This window comes from Xyrauchen texanus, chromosome 27, assembly GCF_025860055.1.
Source record: "Xyrauchen texanus isolate HMW12.3.18 chromosome 27, RBS_HiC_50CHRs, whole genome shotgun sequence".
Classification (NCBI taxonomy): domain Eukaryota; kingdom Metazoa; phylum Chordata; class Actinopteri; order Cypriniformes; family Catostomidae; genus Xyrauchen; species Xyrauchen texanus.
In genome coordinates, this window is record NC_068302.1 from 19,445,766 (window position 1) to 19,465,801 (window position 20,036).

The 20,036-nt window shown below is 41.2% G+C and overlaps 1 protein-coding gene across 1 annotated transcript in view; it reads left to right on the plus strand.

The window, feature by feature from the left end:
* Positions 1-20,036, plus strand: part of LOC127620780 (growth hormone receptor-like) — an 80,114-nt gene that overhangs the window by 8,704 nt on the left and 51,374 nt on the right. Inside the window, exon 2 of the mRNA XM_052094013.1 lies at positions 14,591-14,699. Coding sequence (XP_051949973.1) covers positions 14,606-14,699 — 94 coding nt within the window. The 5' untranslated portion in view covers positions 14,591-14,605. The remainder of the gene's footprint in view (positions 1-14,590; positions 14,700-20,036) is intronic.

The following is a 20,036-nucleotide window of genomic DNA, read 5'->3' on the forward strand; positions in this document are numbered from 1 at the left end:
CTCAGCAATCATTTAATAAAGTTGTTTGAATTATACCCCATCTTGTATTCTGCATTATTATTATGATACCTTTGTCTGTTGGAAACTGAGATGCTGCTACCACAGATGATAATAAAAAGCGCTTCACGCTGGAATTCTTGATCACTTTCTGTTAGCATGAGATGGAGTTGTGGAGCACAGAGCCACTCTGAAAACACTGTAATAATGGTCTAACTTATTATAGACTGGACAGAGCAGTGCAAATAAATGTTGAGGTGGGCAGACTATTTATTTATTTAATTAAATCGCAGCCCTTTGTGATTTAATAATCGCACAAGGTCATATCGCGATTTTGATTTTATTTTGATAAATTTGTGCAGCCCTACATTTAAGGATACAATATAGTGGTCGACCAATATATCGCAGACTGCGATAATGCAGCTGACATTTCTTAAGAAGTAAAAGTGCTAACATAAATATGTCGGACTGTCACAGACTGACTGTCATGCAACAATAGTGAGTCAGAGGACCAGAGATTTGATCTATGCTGATAGATATTTGCTTCAGAGGAATATATTGTATATGAGCATTCCACAGGGAGAAAATGCTGAATTTGCAGTTGAGATATCTGCAGAGAGTATGATACTCTATACTAAGGCAGTGGTGGCTCAGTGGTTGAGGCTCAGGGTTACTGACCAGAAGGTCAGGGGTTCAAGCCCCAGCACCACCAAGATGCCACTGTTGGGACCTTGAGCAAGGCCCTTAACTCCAGGTTGCTCTGGGGGATTGTCCCTGTAATAAGTGCACTGTAAGTTGCTATGGATAAAAGCATCTGCCAAATGCATAAATGTAAATGATAGAAGTTTAATTGATATTTGACTTTTCATAATTACACAAGACAGTTAACAGTAACAGGGAAATGTTGAGGAGAGAGAGAGGAAGAATGAAACACATGAGCACTTTAAACAGCATGAGCTAACGTGCCTGTCACAGCTACGATACAGAGGTGGATAGTAACGCTCTACATTTACTCCATTTCATTTACTTTTTGGAAAGATATTTACTTTTATAGTATGTATAAAGTGGGTACTTTTTACTCTCCCTTTTTAATTTCTAATTAATTTTTGTTTTTACATTATTTCATTACAATGGTGGGCATTCATAAAAAAATAACATCATCTTCACATTGTATCTGTTCACTGTGTACCTGTTTTTGTTGATTGTGAAAGGGTCTCAGCCCACTTTTCATCATAATTCTTTGTAACCTAATAATATGCTATTATTTAGTTAATAAATTACCATGGAAATATGTTTTTGTATAACATTAATAGCAACAACAACAACTGGTATTATTATAAAACAGTACTATATTTATGTAATATTTTCTTAACCTGTATGTTAATGGTGTTATGAGGTTCTTTTAGTGGCCAAGCATATTTGAAATTACAATTAGTGAATCTAAAATGCTGTAAATTTAATGCACTCAGCTCATAAGTCTCACATGTGCTTTGAGTGCGTTTAATGCACGTTGCACACTGCAGACGCAGTGTGTATTTTTTTATTAAGTTAACAGAACAGAGCTGCACATATACACTAAGTGCAGCGAGCAGCGCATGCAGACTTTTCATTTATTTATTAAGTCGCAGCTTTTGTGGTTTGATAATTGCATTATGTCATATTGTGTTTTCGACATATAGACTAAGTGCAGTGAGCAGCACATTTTCAGACTTTCTAAAGGAAAATAATTTCAACCATTTACATGACATTCCATGTTGGCTTGAGCTAAATCAGTGTAAGATCACACATGTAAACAAGCTCACTGTTTATGTTTACATTTATTAATGATAGAGTTTATTAAAATAAACATTTGTTGTTACAGGTTGTGATAAGTTAGGGGTCTAGAGTAGAAATGTCAGGGAGCCCATATAGCCTAATGGCACTCCTGAACATTCACGTTCATTACAGAGCAGTTCATAATATAGCTCATCACTGCACACAGGTTTAGTGTTACTTTCTCTTGGGGGTGCACCATCACATCTGAGCATGGCTCGGTGACACTTGAGTTTTTATTTTATAGTTCAGAGACCAACAGGTTTGAAACTCTGCATGTATTAGTCACTGCTAAATTTGGATGTTATTAATTCAGTCTTGGACTTTAGCCCAATGGGAATGGTGCTACACTTGTTTTGACATCTAGCTTGAGCTCTAGACGTTTTATTGTAGTAGATGACTTAATCAAGCCTTTTGGCTACTGCAAATGTGAACAAAATGGATGTGACAGGCAAGAATTGATAAATGGTGATTTCTGACCAGACATTTCATCAAAATGTCATCCAAAGAGTGGAAATGCAACCCAGCACTAGAACCTTACATGAATTACAGTTGCAGTAACCAGTTATTCAAATGCTTACTGATTACAAACTTTGCTTATTATATTACAAAGACACCAGCATGCAAGACTGAAGCTCAGGCTTGCTTAATGGTCAAGAATAACATGTTCCCCATCTGTCGCTCACTTCGACATTCTGTCGAGTGAAGCGACTCTTGAGAACTTTCTTGAATGCCTCGGTTACCTCTGAACTTGAGAAAAGGCTAAAGAGAATTTGGCAGACAAAATTTGCATGTCCCTCCCCCGGAAATATGGGTATAAAGGGAGGGAATCATCCCTCTGTAAATTCAGATTTCTTCTTCGGAGCCGAGCGGTTATGCGATCAGTGAGTTTATATCACTTACTGTTCCATTCACTTCTGCAGAGCTTATGCTGTTAGATCTACGGTGCATATCTGTGGCTTTATCACTCTCTGCACGGTAGTGCAGCTTTGCCCCTGGGCACTTCGACAGCACTGCTAAAAGAGAGTATTTTTGTCTAAAATATTTTATTTCTCTAAAAGAGCAATACACAGCAGGCGTTGAACATCCTTTTCAGGACGCGTCTTTATAAAGATGCCCTTCCGCCCCTGTGTAGTTCCTGGATGCGGTTGATTTCTCTCCGCTCCTGGCGGTCACTGGTGCTGCCTCGTGTGTCTGGGCAGCGATCACACCGAGGCAGTGTTTGTGGTTGTTTTGTGTTCTCACTGCGAGAACCTTACCATGGCAACGTTGCGGTCTCGGCTGTCCTTCTTAAAGAGGAATGCCACTGCAGCCGCCTGTATTGCTCCTTCTTCCCACGGGACCCTCCGTCCTCCCCACAGCCTTCACAGCTAGACGATTGGTTCCTCGGGTCCGGGCACTGCTCACAGCCCCCCTGGGTCATATGGCCCACAAATGCCATTCTCACGGCAACCCGGTGCCACTCGGCTGTAGTCCCGGCACCCGCCTCTGGACCCACGACTGCTGCCCCCCGGCCGGTTCTGACGAGTTCAGAGGATGCCTATATGGGACCTCCTCCTCAGTCACTAACCCGCCCCCTGCCAGGTGTGTGGAGCAAGGTAAGTGCTTCGAGTCGTCTCTCAGCACCAAAGCCTCAGGACATGCTTTTGCCTTCCGACGCGACACTACCTGCTCCGCCCCACTGCGAAGCCTTGCCAGATACATAAAAAACAATCGTCCCCTTAGTCCCCTTAACACGGACCTTGGACGCATGGCGCTCACTTCCCAACCCGTTGCGCTGGCTGGCTAGGACCATCCGACTCGGCTACACGATTCAGTTTGCCAGGCCCCCACCCCCTTTTCGGTGGTGTCCGCTTTACCACGGTGCCGGGCCATGCACAAACTCAGATTCAAAATTCTCACGCAAAGACAAATTTCCGGCATCAAGATTGGTTTGCAGTGATAGACCTGAAGGACGCGTACTTTCACGTCTCTATCTTGTCTCGACACCGACCCTTCTTACGGTTCGCGTCCAACGGCCAGGCGTAGCAGTACAAGGTCCTCCCCTTCGGCATGTCCCTGCCCCCTCTTGTCTTCACAAAGGTCGCAGAGGCAGCCCATGCCCCGCTAAGGGAAGTGGGCATCCGCATACTCAACTACCTTGACGACTGGCTCATCTTAGCCCACTCTCGAGAGTCACTGTGTGTCCACAGGGACCAGGTGCTCAGGCACCTCAGCCGTCTAGGGCTTCAGGTCAACTGGGAAAAGAGCAAGCTCGCCCCAGTTCAGAGAATCTCTTTTCTCGGCATGGAGTTAGACTTAGTCTCAATGACAGCACGCCTCACCAACAAGTGCGTGCAGTCTGTGCTGAAAAACCTCACCTTATTCAAGCCAGGCACAGCGGTTCCTCTAAAACAATTCCAGAGGCTCCTGGGGCATATGGCATCCTCCGCGATGGTCGCGCCACTGGGGACTCGAGTCCCGAGATGGGCATGGCGCCGCAGCACATACCGTGTGTTCATCACCCCCACCTGCCGCCAGACTTTCAACCCTTGGACAGACCTCTGTCTTTTGTGGACAGGAGTCCCTTACAGTAGGTGTCCCAATGTGTTCTGGGCACCACAGACACCTCCAAACAGGGTTGGGGCGCCGTGTGCAATGGACACGCTGCCGCCGGCTCCAGGACGAGTTGCTGGCCATAATCCTTGCCCATTTACACACAAAATTGCAAAGGTGTATCCTTCTAATATGGGGCACGCACATCTTGGTTTGCTCAGACAGCACCGCTACGATAGTGTACATAATTCACCAAGGCGGCGTGCACTCACGTTATATGTCACAACTCGTCCGCCATCTTCTCTTTTGGAGCCAGCAGCGACTCTCACATTCTGGGCAATCTTAACACGGCAAAAACTGAATGTACAGAGGCATGATTCCATCCCTTTATATCCGTATGTCCGGGGAGGGACATGCAAATTCTGTCTGCCAAATTCTCATTGGCATTTTCTCAAGTTCAGAGGTAACCAAGGCATTCAAAAAAGTTCCCTTGTGTCGCTTCACTCTACACAACGTCTTGTTCCGTCCACTAGGGAACGGAGTTTATAACAGTAACCTAGATGTTTTTCTAGTTAGCTTTTAATACTTTCTTCTATAAACCATCTCTAAGTCTCGAAAAGACCAGAACATTGGATATTAAAGCCATTTTTAATGGGAAAATTTGGGCTATGTTTATCTGTAATGTGTGCTGTCTATATTTTAAAACAATATGCATGCTGATATGAATTTTGACATATAAACACACTCACTGAGAACTTTATTAAGAACATCTGTACACCTATTCATGCAATTATCTAATTTGCCAATCGTGTGGCAGCAGTGCATAAAATCATTCAAGTATGGGTCAGGAGCATCAGTTAATGTTCACATTATCCATTAGAATGGGGAAAAAATTATATCTCAGTGATTTCTTACGTGGAATGATAGTTGGCGCCAGATGGGCTGGTATGAGTATTTCTGTAACTACTGATCTCTTAGGATTTTCACACACAACAGTCTCTAGAGTTTACTTGAATGGTGCCAAAAACAAAAACAAAAAACTTCTAGTGTGAAGCAGTTCTGCAGACGGAAACACCTTGTTGTTGAGAGACATCAACGGAGAATGCCAGACTATTCGAGCTGACAGAAAGTTTACGGTAACTCAGATAGCACTCTGTACAGTTGTAGTGAGCAGAATATCCTCTCAGAATGCACAACACGTCGAACCTTGAGGAAGATTGGCTATAGCTACAGAAGGCCACGTTGGGCACTTTATTAGGACCATAGTGTTCCTAATAAAGTGCTCAGTGAGTCATGTAATTTATTAATTTTAAGATATTGTGATAGCTTTCCAAGTGCCCTGGTTTACAAAAATGCATTCCCTTTATTTGGAGAGCTACAAATGTTGGCTTTTTTGCATCAGTGTGCCCAGTTTATTTAATAAAATACCAAAAATGTGATATTCTTGCTATGCCTAACACTTGATTTCAGATAAAGCAGCATGACAAACTGCTTACTGAGTTATAATACAAGCCGTGTAAGAACAAATAAACTAGTAGACATTAGCTTGGACATTACGTTACAAAAAATATGTGAATGCACCCATTTGTTTAATAACATTCAATAACATTTGTTTAAAGGACACAGACCTCCATGATGTGTGTAATGACTTGTGAGGGACAAGAGGAGGCAGACGAGTGGTTTGGATCCAAGTGCGGTTTTATTAGTGTCTTAAATACAATAAAACAAACAAGCTCAGGAACAAAGTAAAAGGTCCACGATGGGAAAAGGAAACTAAAATACAGGCTGGAACACAGGAGGGGTGCAGGAGTGACTGGGCAGGTGCAGACAATAAAGCTGTGACAGCACCGGGAAAGACGGGAAGTGAAGTTTACACACGGACAGTGAGATTCAGGGCGGTCAACAGGGAAAACGTGACATGGAACGGGATCGGTGACGGGTTAAACGGAAACGCGGAGCAGACAACAAGGAAACGTGACATGAACGTGACTAGTGAGACAGAGAGCGTAGGGCAGACAACAGGGGATCGTAACAGTGTGATTGTAGATGTTATCAATCGCAGACATAATTTGGAGGTTAAAGGGTGAGAAGCTGTTCGAAATCATCTCTGCATTGGTAAATACTCGTGCGCTGCAGAAGCAACCTCTGCATATAATCAAGAGAAGTGGAAAATTGCTTCAGCCAACCAGAATCAAGGGAGTTTCCATTCCCTCCCTATTATGGCTATCTGGACAATCAGGCCCTGTGTGTAGACTGCTGTGCCCCTTTAACTCCCTCGGGGACTGGACCTTGTTAAGGCTCTCCCAGTGTATAAACACCTTTTCTACATGGCAGAAAAGTGAAGAAATGCAAGCTCAAAGAGACACCAACACTAGGCACAGTTTTTACATGCCTCATAAAAAACAGACATGTGATGATTTTGAGTGACAAAAGGGATCCTCCCTAATTGTTTACTAATAGAATTGTCTGTTTTTTATCATGATTGCTTATGGTATCTTGAAATGTTTACAAAATACTTTTAGGTCCCACAAGACAGCTAATTGGTTTACACTACTCAAATACACGTAGATCAATCAAATTTTTATCCAAATTTTTACCTTGTAGCCCATCCATAGTAGTTTTTGTAGTAGCTCATTGTTCATAGTAATTATCTGTTTAAATAGCGGAGGAATGGGGCCTTCCTAATACCTGACTGAGGGCCCCCTGCACCATGAGAAGAATAGAGAGATGATCAAGTGGTCTTGAGCTGAGTTTGTTGACACATTAGACAAGACCAATGCTGAAGGACTCAAAGTGAAAATAAGACAGAAAGAGAATTAATTACTAACTACAAATGACATCTTCAGTGTAATTAGATTAATATTATAATTACTATCTCTAGAAAGTATTGGTCTACTTATTACTAATTACTTTATAAATCCCATATCAACCTCAACAACTTGAACAATACAAGAAACTGCACTTTTAAAAGCATAATTCTATGTAATATTTGGCTTTGGTAAGTCATAGACTTTTAAATTAGTTTAACTAGCTTTTATTTTAGTAAGCAATAGTATTTTAAGTGTGCTAGTATCACCCAGAAGAGGCAGGGCTCTGACCAACCAATCTTGAATGTTGTATTCTGACATTTTTAGTCGATGTTGAGATAGGATAAAGCAACATGTCCTATGCAACAAAGCAAGGTATTTGCTGACTATGTATTTTCCCACATTTGGAAATTACAGCTTGGTTCTGTTTTTCAAGAGTTTGTGGCCAAGTGAATAGGAAAAATAGCCTTGGGGCCAGACCTCATCATTCATTAAACCAGATACAGAGACACATCACACTGCCTGTCTAAACACCATTTATTGTGCAATTGCAATTATTGATTGTGAAATTAAGATTTTATTCACAAAGAACATTTAAAGCCTCACGCTATTTATTTGGTGGGCATGTAAACCACAGCAGTAGTTTTTTCTACACCTTTTATTCGATAAAATGTTTTTTGGCCTATACCCATTTATCTTTTGAGTCCAAATGGCAGTATGCTGCCTCTTCAGTGATTGCGTTTACATGCAAACCAATACGCTGAAAAAATTTATTAAAGCCAATTGGTTTTTTACCATGCCTTGATAAAGAAAAAATATTTAAATTGTTTATATGACTTTACTCATAGTCAAATTATTAATCATAATCGGTGTAAGATTGTGCATGTAAATGTGCTCAATAAGCCTCATTCATGAAACGTTCATAAATATGTGAATACATTTGGAGTATTTTGTGTGTAAAACTGACCTTCCTAAAAATGTTCTGCCAGATTCACAAATGCTTCGTACTCCCCAGATTTGTTAGTAAAAAGTTTTTATATTAGTGAGTTCCAAACATTCATAAAAATGGGGTGTGTTCATGTTCATTTCAAATTATCATAATTCACGCACATTTTAGTATTGTCAACGGCTGGTGCATGTGGCGACAAGAGAAAATCTGGGCCAGTGCGGACAGTCCACACAGACTGCTGTTTATTAAATTTGTGTCACACATACTGTGTGTGTGGTACAATCAGCAACTCGGACAAACAAAGTATTCTTTGGGCTTAAAGGCCAGTGGTTGACTCCAAGGCCCTCCATTGTTCAAGATAATGTTCAAAGGCCCCCATCTCCCAGAAACTAGGAATGTCAATAGATCCAAATACTACATTTTCCAAAAGTTTCTGGACTGTCAGTTTATATGCTATAGGTCTACATGTTTTTACTGTTTTTAGCATTTTAAATTTGGTTAGTTTACTCTAACTTATTTTAAATCATATTAATTAATCTCACAGCCTCCTGGGAAGTTTGCTGAGGCCCCTGGTTGGCTGAACTACTCTTGTCATCAACATAGTATAAGTGAGACTAATGCTTCTGCTACAACTGAATCAATTTTTCCTCCATCATAGATCTCCTCTTTCATTGCTTGTTTGCCATCTCCATTTCTTGAGCTCTGTGGCCCCGCGTGATTGATTTCCATTGGCTTGTCACGTGACTTCACATTTGAAACACATTTGATATACTCTGACAAGATGAAATCATATTCTCAGAGTAAGATATCGGATTGGGGTTGAGTCCGACATGCCCAAAATCTGCCTACTGTCGCTAACTCCGATCGATTGTAAATCAGGACTAAAATCAGTGTTAAAGTTGGATATTGTAATCCAGCCTCTGGTTTAATATAAAGACAGGAACCATCAGCCTCAAAGAACCCGTCACCTACTTCATAGCTGTATGATTTGTGTTGGTGACCAAACATTGGTGTACTTATTTTTAGCCTAGCTCTTGGTGTAGCTGGATACAACCTGTTCACCCCACATGTTTATGACAGTAATTTGTCACCCTGTTACAATGTCATCATGATTTCACACAAACCATTATATTTTTGGGGGGATGTTATTGAGTAATGCCTAAAAGTGGCAAGGGAACATAGTTAAGGGTCTTCCACAGAACCATGTCTCAACCCAGGACAAATGGTAAATCATGAGGTTTTCTCATGTAAGAATGTAAATCACAAATGCAAAGATGGTGCAGGCATGGCAACTTGTCAACAATGTTTCTGCCGCTATCTAGCTCTAATATAAGTCTGTATGGGATAATGTTTCACTGAGACCTTTGACATTTTAAATGTGAATGTGTTTTCAGTCAGTCAAATTTAATTTTATAATGTAAATTTATGTTTAACATAGGAAACCTGTTGTAAAATCTTGTGCAAAAATTCCCCATGCAAGCTGTTTAGCAGTGTATGTATTTAGAAGTATATCACTCAATTACCTCGACGACTGGCTCATACTGGCCCACTCCCAAGAGTTACTATGCACTCACAGAGACCAGGTGCTCAGGCACCTCAGCCGCTTAGTGCTTCAGCTCAACCGAGAAAAGAGCAAACTCACCGCGGTTCAGAGTATCTCTTTTCTCTGCATGGAGTTAGACTCAGAGAAACAATCACCCCCGCCTGCTGCCAAACGTTCAAACCCTGGACAGACTTCTGCTTTTTACAGGCAGGAGTGCCCCTGCAGCAGGTGTCCTGATGCGTCCTGGTCACGACCGACGCCTCCAGATTGGATTGGGGCACCATGTGCAATGGCGAGTTGCTGACTGTATTCTTTGCCCTGCGGAAGTTTCTCCCATTAGTTAGAGACAAACATGTCCTAGTCAGGTCCGCGGTAGCGTACATAAATCGCCAAGGCGGCGTACGCTCCCGCCACATGTCACGACTCGCCCATCGTCTCCTCCTTTGGAGCCAGCCGTGACTCAAGTCGCTGCGCACAACTCACATTCCCGGTGACCTCAATGCGATGCCTGACGCGCTGTCACGACAACATTGGCCCGGTGGAGAGTGGAGGCTTCACCCCCAGTCGGTTCAGCTGATTTGGGAACGATTCAGCAAGGCCCAGGTAGACCTGTTTGCCTCCCAAAAGACCTCCCATTGCCCGCTCTTGTATGCCCGAACAAAGGCTCCTCTCAGAGCAGACGCGCTGGCACACAGCTGGCCCTCGGACTACGCAAGTACACATTTCCTCCAGTGAGCCTTCTTGCACAGGTGCTGTGCAAGGTCAGGGAGGACGACTGGGCTATGTGCCCAAGGTTCCTACCACGCCATTCAGAGACCAGGTGGTGAACCTTCAAGTGCTGCCCCGGGAGGAGGCAGACCCAGCCCCTTCGTTGCTGTGTCCGGTACATGCTTTGCATACCTACTTGGACCGCATGCAGAGCTTTAGACGTTCTGAGCAGCTGTTTGTCTGCTTTGGCGGACAGCGGAAAGGGAACGCTGTCTCCAAACAGAGGCTCTCCCACTGGGTGGTGGATGCCTACCACACCAAGGCCATGCCCCCCACCCCCCCGCGGGTCTGAGCACACTCAACAAGGAGTGTTGCGTCCTCATGGGCACTGGTCAGGGTCACCTCCCTGGCAGACATATGTAGAGCAGCGGGTTGGGCAACACCTAATACCTTTGCGAGATTTTACTATCTCAGATTTGAGTCAGTATCGTCCCGTGTCTTCTCAGGTCCAAGACGGTAGAACTCGGTAACATGCTGACGAACTGACCGGGTGGATCGCTTGCACCTAGCGCCCTTTTCCTCGGTCGAGGTAAAACTGTGCGCTTTCTCTCCTAGGAGATTCCATGTATTCGGATCCCTGGACAATTCCTCCCTAGCCCTATGGGTCCACAATTCGGCAGAGGAATTCGCTGACCCAATCCACTACGGGTACTTAATCTACCCATACTGGAATAGGTGCTCCACAGGTCCGGACTCCTGCGCAGACTCCTCCTGTGTCTATATTCCTGGGCACGGTCCCCTTGTGAGTGGACCAGCTTCTCCCTTAGGCAGTTCCAGCTGCCCTCCGGTCGACGTGCTGTAGCAACTTGCCCCTCCTTGAGGCTGGATCTACCACCGCGCCATTTTTTCCACATGCGACCTGAGGGGCCCATGTGATGCATCTCGCCACTTACATCCTGGGCAGGTCTGGTCTCCACAGGGTCTTTTCCCCTGAAAGAATAGGAAACTGGGTAAGACCCCCTTCCCCCGATGCGTGTAAGAGAGTAAGTTTCTCTATGCGAGAAACATAGAGAGAAAAGAGGCCCAGCTAGGCTCTGCCCATTCCCAGATGGGCAAGCGTCACCTTGTTCTCCTGCTTAGGGTAACCAAAAGGGTTCTGACGTCTTTTATGGGGCATTGAGGAAGGGTATGTGCAGTCTGACACAACTGGTCACCTTTGCACGTAAATACACCTGCCCGCACTTGTGTCAGCACTACACGTACACGGCTCAGCGCATAGCGTGATTTGAATTGGACCGCTAGTGTCGCTTCTTCGACACAACATCGAAGTGAGCGACAGACAGGGAACATCTAGGTTACGGATGTAACCTCCGTTCCCTGATGGAGGGAACGAGACGTTGTGTCCTCCTGGCCACGTTGTTGAGCCGAGCCACTGTATTGGCCGGACCATTCCGGCTCCTCAGAAAATTCCTGAATGAACTCAACGTATTTGCTTTTATATCCGTATGTCCGGGGCGGGGTATGCAAATACTGTCTGCCTAATTCCCACTGGCCTTTTTTCATAGATCAGAGGCATATTCGGCGCTCAAGAGAGACCCCTAGTGTCGCTTCTTCGACACAATGTCTCATTCCCTCCATCATGGAACGGAGGTTACATCCGTAACCTAGACGTTAACTTCGCTGCCCTCATTAACTGTTTAAGCAGCTAGTAAAATTCCTGAAAATGATGTCAAGCCTTTAGGCAATTAGCCAATTAACTTCTGATAGGCTAATTGGAGTCAATTGGAGGTGTACCTGTGGATGTATTTTAAGGCCTACCTACAAACTCAGTGCCTCTTTGCTTGATATCATGGGAAAATCAAAAGACATCAGATAAAAAATCATGGACCTCCACAAGTCTGGTTCATCCTTGTGAGAAATTTACAAACACCTGAAGGTACCACGTTCGTCCTACAAACAATTGTACACACATATATACACCATGGGACCATGCAGCCATCACATCCGCTCAGGAAGGAGACACATTCTGTCTCCTAGAGATGATCATAGTTTGGTGCGAAAAGTGCAAATCAATCCCAGAACAACAGCAAAGGACCTTGTGAATATGCTGGAGGAAACAGGTAGACAATTATCTATATCCACCTTAAAACGAGTCTTATATCGACATAACGCAAAAGGCTGCTCAGACAGGAAGAAGCCACTGCTCCAAATCTGCCATAAAAAAAACCTGACTACAGTTTGCAAGTGCACATTATTCTGACATATCACATTCTTAAAATATAGTTATCCTAACTTACCTAAGACAGGGAATGTTTTCTATGGTTTAATGTCAGGAATTTTGAGTTTTAAGGTGTATGCAGACTTCTGACTTAAACTACATTTACATTTATGCATTTTGCAGATGCTTTTATCCAAAGCGACTTACAGTGCACTTATTACAGGTACAATCCCCCTGGAGCAACCTGGAGTTAAGTGCCTTGCTCAAGCACACAATGGTGGTGGCTGTGGGCATCGAACCAGCGATCTTCTGATTACCAGTCATGTGCGTTAGACCACTACGCCACCACCACTCACTGTATATGTTTACCTGCCCTAATATCAGTGGACATGCTGCAATTAAAAGTTGGGCATCTTCTGCCATTTTTCAGTGGACTTGTTTCATGTGAAAATACTGTATGACCGAGCCTCCATGTTTGTGTCCAAATTTCCATTTACCTTCATTGTGCTGTGCTGTGGGATGGTGCAAAATTATTGGATAAAAATCCCATCAAATGTATTGCTGACACTAAATAATAAGTGTGAATAAAAAAAACAAGCAAAGATAAAAACAAAAAATAAAAAAATAATTTGCGCAGATCAAAATATAAGAAGCTTGAATCAAAAATATATAAACACATTTAAAATATGCTGCAAAAAAACTAATCAGTAATCAGAATATGCTGCCCTTCTGTCACTCACTCGACGTAGGAGTCGATCTCGAGAGCCCGAGAAACCTTCAGGTCTTTCAGAAAAGGCCAATGAGAATTGGCGAGTAGAATTTGCATGCCACTCCCCCGACATACGAGTATAAAAGGGAGGCTGGAATGCCGATTCATTCAGATTTTTTCTTCTGAGCCGAGCGGTTGTGTTTCATCCAGGACTCTTTGAGGTTTTTGAGGTTTTTCTTGATATCATTTTAAGGGTGTATTTCCATTCACCGGCATTGTTTCCTCCCGCTGATGGTCACAAATATGGCGGCTTCAGGGGAAAAAGTGACATCTCTGAAACAGGTTAATACATACAGATATACTCAAAAATGTCAATGCTGAAGTTAAATTTGCTGAAGTTTAAAATCTAAAAACGATTATTTTCTCTGGTTGCTGTTCATTCTTTTTCTCGCAAACTCTTTCATGTTTTTTATTCTTTTTGGGTTAGATAACTAAGCACTTTCACCCATATCTCTCTCACACTTAACCCTTCTGTTTTGGAGAAAAACTCCTGAAGTCTCTATTCTCTGTACAGCAATCATTTCCCATGATTATTATATCCATGGCATTTGTCACGTGTAATGAACAAGCGTGCACTGCTCCACACAATCAGTTTCTGTGCTAGGATATGCAGTCGAGTCAACAGGGCCGGTTCTAGACCTTAAAATGCCCTAGGCAAAATGTAGGTTAAAGGCCCCTTACAAAACATATTTCTGATTTGGAAACTAAAAGAATATATTATTTCAGAGCAGTAATGTAAGTGAAAAAAAAAATAGATACTGCATTAATTACATTTATCTTGTTTAACACGTTAAACAGTGAACTATGAATCGTAGAAATTAACGCCTTAAACACATTACTATTTACCAAAAATATTGATGTCAATCTTAAAAGCTGTTTTGATGGCTTTGTTAGTTGTTTTGATGCTATAATGATTGCAGTTGAGAGAAATATGTAGATTCAGAACAAATGAATTGTGCCCAATACTGGTTGGAAAATAGAAAATGAAAACCATCTTCAACCCGGAAGAGTTGAGCATTGCAGAGGTTGTGTATGGATTTTAATTGTGTGGTGTCTCTGTATATGGTTTCACATTGACCAGCTTAAAATTAATGGTGCTCACAACCAATGTGTTTGCCATGGAGTTGGAAAATGAATTGGAGGGGATGAGATGACCCAGGGGGGTTGGGTTTTGCAGCTCAGTTTTTCTTAAAGGAGTGTCATCCATGACCACCACTGATAATGATTTTTCTTTCCTTTTTTGCCGCACAAGGAGACAGCAGAAGCTATGGCTTTCTCTCTCTCTCTCAGTCTACTCTGTCTGGGCTTGCTGTGTGGGAACGGACTGGTTTCTGCACGCGGATCTGAGCTGTTTGCACCAGGTACTGCACTCCCTATCATGACAACAGCCATCTAAGAGCAAGAGTACATTTTACAGGGATAGTTCACAAAAAAATTTAAATGTTCTAATTTAGTCGCCCTGATGTTTCCAGGCCCAAATCTCTCTCTCTCTCTCTCTCTCTCTCTCTCTCTCTCTCTCTCTCTCTCTCTCTCTCTTTTTTTTTGGGGGGTTATTTATCACTATGAGAATGCAAGTATACATAACAGAAGAGAAATATATGGAGGAGAGATTTTGTAACCTAATTTGGCTTATTTGACAACCAATTTTTGTTAATTATATACATTTAAAAAGTAAAAGAACAAACACAAAATGTACAGATAAATGACAGAAGACTTCAGAAATGATCACAAATGCAGTTACTGTATCAAGCAGAATGGCCAAGCTCCTCTTTTTTACACAATGAAAGTGAATTGTGAACATATCCTGTCCCCGGTCACCATCCACTTTCATTTTATGGAGAAGAGTAGCCTGGACATTCTGCTAAAGATCTCCTTTTACGTTGAATGGATGAAAGAAAGTCATATGGTTTCTGATTTGGAACAATATGAGGTAATCTATTCCTTTAATATCTTAATTAGCCATGCTGTTAATGTACAAAGATGGTTTTTATCAATAACAGAAGAAAACTGCAGAAGTCTGTGCCAAGACATTATTGGAAAATCATTGCGCCTGTGTCAAGATTATTCACCTTTGAGCACACAGAACATTTTATTTTAGTCTAGTCAAACAATCCTTCAATAAATAGTTTTTTTTTATATATATAAAGTAAACACATGACTGTGGTCATCCAAAGTCCAGGGAGAGGATACAGTGGCACTTGTGGGTGATGGTAAGCTAATTCAGATGTCATCACTGCACATAGCAAATCACTGATAAAAGAGAGCAGGGTAGAGGAAAGATTGATAAAGAAACATTGATAATTCTCTATAGATACAGTGATATGGTATGGGGAGTGACGTTTGTATCATTAGTCTTTCACAGATGCAATGAATGACTTGGGTTAATGACCAGTAGCTGCAACATAAGTGGAGCAAAGACCTTAGCACTTTAATCAAAGTACATTTTTAGTGTTTCATGTTTAAATATATTTTGCTTTAATATATTAAGATAATATTTAATTACTGCTGAATAGGGCTGGGACAACGCGATGACGTCGACGCAAAAAATACGTCGACGCAACATATGCGCGTCGATTCGTCGGACCCAAAACAAAGATGGCGGCGCCGGCGACTAGTAGCAACACGAGTGGCTCCTCAGACTATCAGAAGTGCAAGGCGGCATGCACTCGTTCCTCTAAAGTATGGGAATTCTTTAATTTAAAAGGAAACAATTCCGTGATATGTCGTCTTTGCAAAATGGAGATGGCCTTCCATTCTAGCACCACGGCAATGCACCAGCACCTTAAGAGGCGCCACCCGGTTTCAGCTGCAGATGACAGAGCACCGTAAGTTTTTTTTCAACTTCCCGCTTTGCACTCGATGTTGGAGTAGGCTATAATACATTGTCGACGCCTAAAGTTTTCGCTTATAGCTATTAATAATGCGCTTATAGCTATGAATGTCGTGAAAAATACATAGAGGACACTGACAACGCACTGACAGACAGGACCAAGCAGGTAACATTTAATAAATTCTCAACTTTCAAATTTGGTCATTCAAAGAAAATTAGACCATAAATAGGCCTACTATTTTGTGGCTCTTTAATGTGTCGTGACAGATTGCCTCAGTTAAAGGTGCTCGTGAACCGATCATCTTTTCCTTGGTTAATTTATAGCATCAAATAGGCTAAACATGAATGTAGCCTACATCAGAAGGACTGTTGTTTTATCCGCGGAAAGATGTCAGTACAGTATCCTACAATCCATTATTCAAATTCAAATCCACCGACGTTAATCTTCTCTCTCCTGACTACTTTGTCAGACAGAAATGGCGTATTATGATTGATTGATCAGATCGCCAGTCAATCAAACTCCCGGCAAATGTTTATTTTTTTACATTTTATACACCCCCACCCCCGATGAAACCGGTATTACCGGTGTTGTCACAAGTCGATTAATCGAATCGAAATCGACTCGGACTGAAAAAAATGAATCGTTAGATTAATCGATGCATCGAAAAAAATAATCGCTAGATTAATCGTTTAAAAAATAATCGTTTATCCCAGCCCTACTGCTGAATAAATATATTACTTATCACCTCAGCTTTGGAGATTTTTGGAGTGCTGGGTAAATTGTTGTGGGGAAAATTAAGTCTACTATATAATTTCTTTAATATTAAGGTTACTTATAAGACACTATGAAATACAATTTTGAGTTGTTGTGGCTTTTAGTACATGTCAGACAGCTTTGAGGCCATCTGTATGCTAGTGTGCTCTTAAAATTTTATTTAATTGGGGTTACAGTGAGGCACTTACAATCAAATGAATGGTGCCAATTATTAGGGGGTTTAAAGGCAGAGCTATGAAGCTTATCATTTTATAAAAAGCATTTTGCATTAATGCTTCTGTTAAACCTGTGTATTATTTGAGCTGTAACAATGGTTAAATCGTTATTTGAATGGTCAGTTTAGGATTTTAGGGTTTATGGCGTTTCGTCGTCATGGCAACAAATTTGTAAAAGTGGATATCATTTTACACAGAAAAAGGTTAGTAAGTCATTGTGGCAGGGTGGAGGGCGGGGCCGGGTTGTGATTCTACACACCCGGTCCCTTATCAGGTTAATTAAGCCTCCGAGAGGGATAAAGGCCGACTGTGGAGGATGGTGCGAGAGAAAGAGATAATTTATGGACATGTCCATCATTTGTGTGTGTTTGTCTTTTGTTTAAGTTGCTCATTAAAATATTATTTACAATGCCAAGCCGGTTCTCGCCTCCTCCTTGCCAATTTATATCACTTTACAGCCATTTTATCACACTAAAATCACATTAACACATTGTTAACACATTGTTTACATCTTGTAGCGATGCTTTTGAAACAGTGAGTATTTTAACATTTACGGATCAACATAATGCTACAAATGCTGTTGATTGAGTTTAACTTGTATTTAACCCGTAATATTCCTTTAACCGATGCAGTATATACAGTACTTTTAAAATTTACAATCTCTTCTGGGAAAAGACCAAAAGTATTGATGATGCCTCTTGCACTCCAAAATTTTGTCCAATTGAATGCTCTCTAATGAGAATTCCTCTCCCCTTAACCCCCCTGTTTTGGAGAAAATTCCAAACAACTGTTTTCTTCTGGCCTAAAAATACCCAATATAGTACTGTAGAAAGATAGCACACCTCCCTTTTGATTATAAAAATGTAACATTGACGTTGGTTTGTTATTCACACTGAACACAAGCTTTTATAGCAGGGGTCGGCAACCTTTTTGACATAGAGTACGTTAAATGAAGCTTAACATTGTCTTTGTGTTTGTTTTTGAGTTGCCACAGTATGCAATAGACTGGCTTGTCTTAACCCTCTGGGGTCGACGGATGCGCCGGGCCGTCCTGCTGGATATTTTCATCATTACAGTGGAAACAACTTAAAATACTCAGTCATTTTTGGGTATATAGATAAGTATAAGACATCATTAGAGACTATAAAGGGTTTATTTGTGTACACTCATGATAACAACAAAACCTTGTGCTTTTGTAAAATAAAGAAAATAAAAAGGTTGAGCTATCAGACGTCTCTGTCTCCACGAGCGTATTTCTGAAACATGTAAAAAAACTGAAACTCCGCGCATACTTTTCACACAAACATGAAACATATGTCTAAAGAAAGCTTAAAATGTCTACTTTTAAATAAAACAATTAAAATTTAAAACAAATGTTCTCCTGCAATGTAATCTGTATGAAACAAAGCGATGTACATTTTTTACTGGTTCATCTAATTATCTCTAATGTGATCACACCCACCAGCAGAGTGCACCATTCATAAGCTAATGTGCTGAGACGATCAATGCAAATAGTAAACGCCCCCGACTGTGCCGTGAAAACATATAGTTCTTTCACTTATCTGCGTGTTTGAAAGACAGCACGATACACAAGTGAGAAAGCTCCTGGATAGTGACGAAGAGTTACAATTTTCCTCAGAAGAAGAGCGGGACTTAGATGAACATTTGTATTTTGAAGAGAGACTTGATCCAGCCGAGGATACAATTTCGGACGAGTAAGTCATTTAGTTTTCATTAGTTGACATGCTATTTTATATAAACATGTACATATTTTACTAGTGGGACTGTTTCCAGACTTGCCAGCCAGGATTCAGAGTATTGACATTTGAAATATGTCCTAATAAGCAAGTTTTAGTTACATTTAAATGCTGTTTTGGCTAAAGCAGGTTTTTTAATTGTATGCTATATGATATAAATATGATATGTAATATGATATCAAATTATATGAATGTTTAGAATATATTTTATCTAGTGTTTATGCTGCCTCATTATCATCAACAGTGCTCGCAAATACCCGTTCAGGTGTAAATGAGTAAAATGCACTTTAAATATGCCCATATTTGAAAATCACCATATTATAATGGTTTCTGAAGGATCATGTGACACTGAAGAGTGCAGTAATGATGCTGAATATTCAGCTTGGATGAAAACTGTTTTTTAAATTGTAAAAAGAGTTCACACAATGTTTTTACTGTATTTTGGATCAAATAAATGCATTCTTGGTGAGCAGAAGATACTTCTTCTAAAACTTTTATATGGTAGTGTAGGTATAACATTAAGTAAAGTCTTTATGTAAAGAAAATGTATAGACAGATTACTTCTTTTAAATTAAAACTTTATTTTGATCATTAAGTCTCCTCACATTCATTCTCTTTCTGTCACATTCCTCAGTGATAGGCCCAGGGGAGGGGTCTTTTGTCTCCTCAGGTGTGAATAACCTCAATATTCATGATCATTCACGCCTCCTCGCTTATGACCTTTCTAACACTAAAAGTGTCTTACTATATTGTTTTGTATGAATGAGTGATCAGGATGGTTTTCACATCATTTTGTAGCAAAACCTCTAGGCTACAAGATACAGTTATCAAAAGGATTGTGGACAAATGTTTAGTATGTGTTATATGGCCTTATTTCAGTGACTTAAAATGTTGCTCACATATTATTGTAGCCCAGTTTGTGCTGAATACAGTATTATCAGACTTTAGACATTAATGTGATTTTAAGCAACTGAAAAAAGCACAAATGTCAAGGCATGTCAAAATTTCTCCAGGGCCCAAAACACCCTCAGACCCCAGAGGGTTAAGGTCAATATTAGGTCAGAAATCGCAAAAAAGAAACCACTTCCTCTAGAAACTCGTCAGTCAATCGTTGTTTTGAG